The sequence below is a fragment of the Astyanax mexicanus genome, chromosome 12, assembly GCF_023375975.1.
Source record: "Astyanax mexicanus isolate ESR-SI-001 chromosome 12, AstMex3_surface, whole genome shotgun sequence".
Classification (NCBI taxonomy): Eukaryota; Metazoa; Chordata; class Actinopteri; order Characiformes; family Acestrorhamphidae; genus Astyanax; species Astyanax mexicanus.
In genome coordinates this window covers 49,937,011-49,944,769 of record NC_064419.1, presented here as the reverse complement: position 1 = coordinate 49,944,769, position 7,759 = coordinate 49,937,011, and the positions used below count along the sequence as shown (strand labels likewise).

The 7,759-nt window shown below is 36.9% G+C and overlaps 2 protein-coding genes across 6 annotated transcripts in view; one reads left to right on the top strand and one right to left on the bottom strand.

The window, feature by feature from the left end:
- si:dkey-20d21.12 (uncharacterized protein LOC556245 homolog) overlaps positions 1-5,544 on the top strand; it is a 231,458-nt gene extending 225,914 nt beyond the window's left edge. The window contains exon 5 of the transcript XR_007441380.1: positions 5,192-5,544. The gene's annotated coding sequence lies outside the window, so the exon portion shown is untranslated. The remainder of the gene's footprint in view (positions 1-5,191) is intronic.
- Positions 125-7,759, bottom strand: part of celsr3 (cadherin, EGF LAG seven-pass G-type receptor 3) — a 118,844-nt gene continuing 111,209 nt past the window's right edge. For all 5 annotated transcript variants that reach the window (XM_049485592.1, XM_049485595.1, XM_049485596.1 and 2 more), the window contains one exon: positions 125-6,263. In XM_049485592.1, the coding sequence (XP_049341549.1) occupies positions 6,236-6,263 (28 nt within the window). In that variant the 3' untranslated portion in view covers positions 125-6,235. The remainder of the gene's footprint in view (positions 6,264-7,759) is intronic.

Here is a 7,759-nt window from a genome sequence, read left to right as displayed (position 1 = left end):
CCCTCACTTTCTCTGGCTTTTCTGCTACACTCAGGTAAATACACCATATGCACAAAGGTATTAGGACACCTGCTGATATATACTGATTTATAGTTTTCTTTTTTTTTCTAAAATTAAGAATATTAAAAAAAATTATAATTTAATTTATTGAATCCTGACATTCAATCAAATCTTACAAATCTTTATGATCCAGGCTTAAGAAAGCTGTCTGAGCTCCGAGTGGTCCAGCAGTCTAAAGTGCTGCCACTATGATCAGGAGATCGCTGGTTCGAATCCTGGTCATGCAGCTTGCCATCAGCTGCCAGAGCCCTGAGAAAGCAAAGTTGGTCTTGCTCTCTCTGGGTGGGTACAGTACAGTAGATGGCGCTCTCTCTTTCCCCTCATCACTCCTAGGGTGATGTGGATCAGCACAAGGCTGCGTCTGTGAGCTGATGTATCAGAACCGAGTCGCTGCGCTTTCCTCCGAGCGTTAGCGCTGTGATGCTACTCAGTAATGCTGAATTTGATTGCATTCAGTATCGAGAGTGACAAATCATACCAAAAGTAGAGCTGGGTGATATGGCAGTATGATATTTTAATTATTTGTGATCAGATTTATTGTAAACAATTCAATTTTTGGAGAATATTGTGTTTAAAAAACATTAACTAATTGAGAACTAGAACTAGATAAAGTTAGCATATTTTGAATAAAAGTAATTGTACTAACTAGGAGTGTGCCATATCGTATTGTGCACAATAATATTGAAAATATTTTGGAATATCGTAAAAAAAAATATGGTTTTCTATTTGGTAAAATCAAAGAAACTCATAATTATTACACAACAATATCACCATACAAACTTTTATATTAATTTTGTTGCAGTTTAATTTTTAACTCAATATTTTGTCATATTGTCAAAAATATCGTTATCTCAAAAATATCCTGAAATATCGTGATGTTTTATTAGGGCCATATCGCCCACCTCTAGCATTAACTATGGGATATTATAGCAGTTATAGCAATTTTTTAAAGAATGTTTTGTCTAAGTATTGTCAAAATTAAGCATCTAATATTGTGTATCGTGAAAATTGAAATGTAAAATATCATGATACAATTATGATACAATATCGCCCAGCCCTACATAAACATACTGGAAAGTACAGACAGGATGCCTCTAGTTCATTGTTAGTTAATTTTTGTCTCCAGAGAGTTCTATTCTTTTGGCGGTATTTCTCTTTTAATACAGGGACTAGACGAGCTTTGAGTGTGCATTTGCACATCTGTGTCAGCAGTAGGTGCAGCTTTCTTAAAAGTAGCTCAATAAATCATTTATTTTAAAAGGGGTGTCCACAAACATTTGGACATATAGTGTATTTTTCTTTTTGCATGTTTTTTTTTTAATGCACTGGTAACAATAGTAGTAAAGGGGGCTCATATCAAACAATACATGTACCAAAATGTTACACGTTTTACATTTTAACAAAGTAAACGTCACTCTCTTTTCATCAACTTTCAAAAAAAAAAAACCTTCCAATCACTCTCTCACTCTTTCACACTCTCTCACACACACACACACACTCGTGCGCACACACACACACACACACAGTTATAAAAACACTCCAGGAAAAAAATGATATGATGCGCCAACCAATAAATTAACCTTGATAAATATCAGCAATCAATAAATAAAATAAATTAATCTGATGTCTGTACAAGATAAAGGTACATCGTGATAAATAAATCAATTATAAAAGATAAAAGTAGTAAAAAAAACAAACAAACAAACAGAAGGATCGGAGCACTTTTAGACAGGCATGAGGTATAAAAGGAATGATATCGGTTCTCGTATTTATTCGGTAGAACCGTAGAACCATCAGATATGATACTGCAGTATCAGGAGAGCGATACGTTTTCATTTTTCTTTATATTTAATCTTTTTAACGACTGTATAAAAGCATGGACAGCGAGCGCAGGGAGTATGGCAGCTTGTAGCTCCGCCCACCCCAAAGTGTTTCAATCACAAAACAGCCCCGCCTACTTTCCAGTGTTTAATTCCAACAGTTAGTTTTCTCTATGCTAATGATGCTACATTTTTAGTTATTTTTATTTCTCTCCACAAATCTATAAAATAAAATTTATAAACTTTATCTATCTTTATTTTCGTAAGAAGAAGGCGGAGCTACACTTATAACATAAATGTATATGTGAATGAATAAATTAAGTGATTAACAGGCAGCTGTAGTTAGGTAGCTAATTTGCTAGATAATCAATAATACTGTTATTGATCATGTGGGGTTGGTTGATATTGTGGTGTTGTTAACAGATAAACTCTCTGTAATAAAGTTATTTGTTCTCAGTTTTTTTCAGTAATTCTGATTTATAATAGTGGCTATCACTTTAAAATAAGGGTACTCTATAAAGGGTTTATAAATAGTCCAAAAACATGGAGATCAGGTACAATTTGATACTCTAAATTTCCCAAAAGATTGGCGTGTATATGTGCTGGATTCAGTCCTACAGGTGGACGGTGGTTTCCGGTTAAGAGTATGCTGTGCGCGATTGGCTGCTGCTTCTCACCAGTGTGTGTTGAGTTTGTGCGAAATATAATTGTAAGCATCCTTAAGTGCCTTAAGTAGCATTAAGGCGATATATAACTGTAATTTGAGGCAAGTAAGATCTAATTAGAACATTAAACTAGAGTATTAGCTTCGGTTGGTCTTAGCGTTAAACAGAGCTCATCTACAGAACTGTAATCTGATAGAAAATGATTGTAAATGTTTGGTAATTAAGTACATAAACTACACTTTTACTGATACAAACTTGGAAGGAGGAATACATGGTAAAATCCAAGTATGCTTTGCTTCTAATAACTATAATATAACATTATAAACTTAAGGAAGGCAGTCTGAGACTGATGCTGGGCTGCCACATTGGTTTATACTGTTTTAATGACACTGGTTGGAAATTTTACAACATGTTGGACAATTTTGGCTTAATTTCTACAGAACATGATGCATTAAAACCACGTTGTCCATGCTTTTATACAGTTTAAATGGTTTAAATGATTAAAACACTGTATCTGTATGAGATTTTCAGCACCGTTTGTAGAGTTTGGTTTGTGTCTGTTTGATCTTCCGCCTCTTAAACTCTTGATTGACGTTGATCTGAATCGTCTTCGACGCGACAGCCTTCCATCTCCCAATCAATACAGTCACTTAGAGCTAATCTAGACCAGCTGCTCGTCCTTCTCCTCCATCTGAACCCTAATAAACTGCACAACTAAAGCATTTATTCCTGAATCAGATTTAGACCAGATATAAAACTGAAATGTACACATTCCATCAGACAGATTCTGCTCAAACACACTCCCAAAAATATCATACAGACTGACTAGATACCACTGCTGCGAGTCTACGATGAGCTAGTGTAGAACTTAAACAAAATACTCAAATACCATAATTTTGGATCATTTTAGTGCCCAGTTTCCTCAAAGCAGCATTTCAAATTTTGTGTTTGAATGTTTTAATACCTACACATTTTTACCCTGCTTTTTATTTAAACAAATCAGTTCATTTTTTCTTTTTTTACTTTAATGCAGTTTGTTTGGGCAGGTGTGAACGCAGCAATTGCTGTGTTTAATCTGGATTTGGATAAAAAACAAAAAACAACCAAACAAACCGCACTTTAAAGGAGATGGTCCTGTATTTCCCTTTTTGCTTCACTTCAATTGGACAGATCTGACCAATCAGCAAAAGGAACGTTGATCACGGGGCTTGTTGTAAAGTTTTTTAATTTGCTTAAATATTTTACGTGTGTGAAACAAAACCAATCCATACAAAAACCAAGCGAAAACATTCCAGGATTATAAACTAAATAACTGATTCAGACCAGAGCAAACCAGTTATATTTGTGAAAATAATCTTTTAGTGACAAAACAATCTTAGTTACTAAAACCATTGGCTTTGTGAGCATTTATACTTGTGCAATGGTGTTTCTGTGTCCGCCTGAACAGTGCGAATACAACGCTCAATGCACCAATCAGAGTTGCTGCATTTTTGGAGATTATTGTAGACTAGGGGTGTGCCATATTATATCGTACGCAATACTAAAGCCAACATATTTGAATATGGTGATTATTAATATTATACCCTGAAATATGGTGCCTTATAACCCACCCCTAATTACCACATCAGGGTTCTACTGTTCTACTGTTCAAAATTCACACTGTTCTCATCATTTCCCATTATAAATCTACTAGAGACAGATTATATCTGTCCAGTATCATTTATTTTAATTTAATCCTGGATAAATGGAGATATTTGGAGTGCATTATTAATATAATTGTGACATTCTGGATCATTGATTTCTGTTACTGTAAATCTGATCATTTTCTTGTATTTTATTTTAAAAATCTCAGTTAGGGGTGTGCCATATCATATTGCATGCAGTAATAATACAATAATACAAGTTTCATTTTCTTGCAGTGAAATATTGTGATATTATTTTAGGGCCATATCGCCCACCCCTATTGTACACTGTATTATAGGATGTGCGTAGAATATGGCATAACTTGAACACAAAAGCATAAATTGGACTTAACCCCAAGGTAGTTGTTAAGTTTTTAACCCCAGTTGAGAATTGTGTTGTAAATGATTCGGTTACTGTTTGGTTAAACTGGATTATCTTGTGGAGTCCTACAGGGTTCTATTCTCGGACCTATAAAACTGATGTTAATAATGGTATTAAAAAGTCATTAAAAGCATGACAAGGCATCAGATCTAACAAAAACATAATCTATGGGGTTAAAGGATGGACATGTGAGTTTTCTACAGCTGGAGTGGAGTATGTTTGAGCAGAACATTAAGACCATCTCAAAGACCATTCATTATCTACCATCATCTCCTCATCAAACCCAGCTGCCTTTAAACAATCCCTTCATTCACAATCAATATCGGTCTAATCACATCTCTCACATCTCTCCCATTACTTTACATTACAATCAATACCTACTGCTGGAGCTTCCCACCAATCAGAGGCGTCCACTCCCTCACTGATCATCACTTAACTGACCCAAGCCTCTGATCCCAGTACAGTCTTAGTATATATATATATATACAGGGGTTGAACAATGAAACTGAAACACCTGTCATTTTAGCCTGGTGTTCAATCTTCATTAATTGCACATTGCACCAGTAAGAGCAGAGTGTGAAGGTTCAATTATCAGGGTAAGAGCACAGTTCTGCTCTAAATATTGCAACGCACACAACATTATGGGAGACATACCAGAGTTCAAAAGAGGACAAATTGTTGGTGCACGTCTTGCTGGAGCATCTGTGACCAAGACAGCAAGTCTTTGTGATGCATCAAGAGCCACGGTATCCAGGGTAATGTCAGCATACCACCAAGAAGGACCAACCACATCCAACAGGATTAACTGTGGACGCTGTAAGAGGAAGCTGTCTGAAAGGGATGTTCGGGTGCTAACCCGGATTGTATCCAAAAAACATAAAACCACGGCTGATCAAATCACGCAGAATTCAATGTGCACCTCAACTCTCCTGTTTCCACCAGAACTGTCCGTCACCACAATCAATTACTGTGCTCTAAAACCAGGTGTTTCAGTTTCATTGTGCAACCCCTTATATCTAATTCCCCGCTTCATCACACTGTCAGTGGTAGAGATGTACATTAAAAATAATAACAGAAGATACAGTACAGGACAGTGGGGATCAGTTTGGGATTGGGGTTGGTTGGAAATGCTTTGGGTTTAGGGTTTAAGAATGGAGGTTTTTCTCCATTAAAACACAAATCCACTCACCCCACAACCCCTCACCCCCAAACGCCGGACACAATCTTTAAAAACATCACTTCAGATTTTTTTTTCTGTCGTCTCCAATGAAAAAAATACAAAAATGTATAAAAAGGTTCTGTACAGGCTGTGTTTCCCCTCGTCCTCCGGCCGCTCGGTCCGATCTTCCGTCGCTCCATCGTAGAGTTCTCATCCAGTACAGATCGATGCGTCTTACGTTCCTCGTGTTTCTCACGCTCTCCTGGGTCTTGGTAGGCTGTCGTAAAATGTGACTGGAAACCATGTGATCAGATCAGACTCCGCCCCCCAGTCTCCTCAATCAGTCAAACCCACAGGTGATCTCAATGTCCGAGAGGCACCTGAAGACTTTGCCGCTCGTCACACTTCACCACTTGCAGTCCCTCTGCGCCCATGAGCAGAAATGCATCATGGGACTGAGAGGATCATCAAGACTGTCCTTCACTTCTGTGAGCTCTGTTAGAGACAGTAATAGAGGAAGAGAGAGGGAGAGAGAGAGAGGGAGAGTTTAGTTGAAAGACATCAATCTCTTAAATAAAGAAGATTCAATTCCAACAGAAACCTTAAAATTCACACATTAACCCTCCTGTTATATTCATCATTTGTCAAAAATGGGAATGCTGTTTCTGGGTTAATTTGACCCGTTGCATGTTTAATTATCCAAAATTAATATTAATAGTAACTACTAACTCCATTACTAATTATTCTATCAATATTTAGCCCAATGGTGTTCCTTACCTCTAACAGGTAATGCTTCAATTAGGATAATTCACTCGTTTACATTAAAAAATACATGTTTCAACTTTTTTTAATGTTTCACTACTTTATTACTTTTGAAAGACCAACATATAAAACATTAGTTCTATAACATAACATTAAAACATAACATTGTAATTTAGTGAGATATACACAAATATGTGAGATAACCCATTTTTATATTATATGTTGATTACACTGATTATTGCAAGCAGAAGAAGTTTCTTACTGAAAAAAAAATATACTATATATATAAACTATTTTTTATATATGGGTGCATATATAATTGGACTGAGAGAAGCAGGATGTACGTTTCAATCTCTCAGTGAGCCACTGTTTACATCGTTGGGAGTGGAGATCAAGAACCTTTGGCCCAATCCCATTTCACTCCTTGGTCCCTATTACTGAGCCCTACCCCTCTGTTTTTTTGTGGTCATGTATAGGTGTACATCAGGGGTTGCCAATTAAGTTTGGCTGTGGGCCAGATATTTTCCAAGTCATTACGTGGCCACAAAAAAGTTCTGTTTTGTAAAATGAAGTGTAATGGGATGGAGTGCTGCTACAGACTAGTAGCTCTCCAGCCCAGAGGGTTGTTGAACCGAATTGCAGAACCATTGATCTCAAAGCAGGTAAACCCAAGAAGAAAGGAAAAAAAATAAATAAGCTGCTCCTCATGCGGGATACACTACCACTGCCCCGGTTAGTGAATTGGGACACGGCCAGGAAAAAACGCCCTAATAAGAAGATATGGAGCACGAAAACGGGCAGAAAAACGAGAATGGGCAGAGACTAAAGTCACGCCAAGAGCGACAGAGAGAGACACGGGGGAGCATTGTAAACAAAAGCTCAACAGAGCAGCTTTTTATTTACCTATATTTTCAATATCGTTTATCATTATCGTTCATTATAGTATACAAACAACCTCACGGGTCAGATGTTTCATGCTTGCGGGCCACATCTGGGCTGGCTATTGCCGACCCCTGGTGTAGGGTTTCCTGATTTTTGTTAGGATGGAGGAGTGGGTTAAGGTTAGGGGAAGTGTTGGGGCTACATGATACTTCAAACTGAGATTTTTCAGAGGAAAACTCCAAACAGAGGATTATACAAAATCACTGGCAATATAGCACTGACACAAGAAACCAAAGAAACTCAGAAATTAGATTTTTTCCATGTTAAAAATATTAATATAACCACTA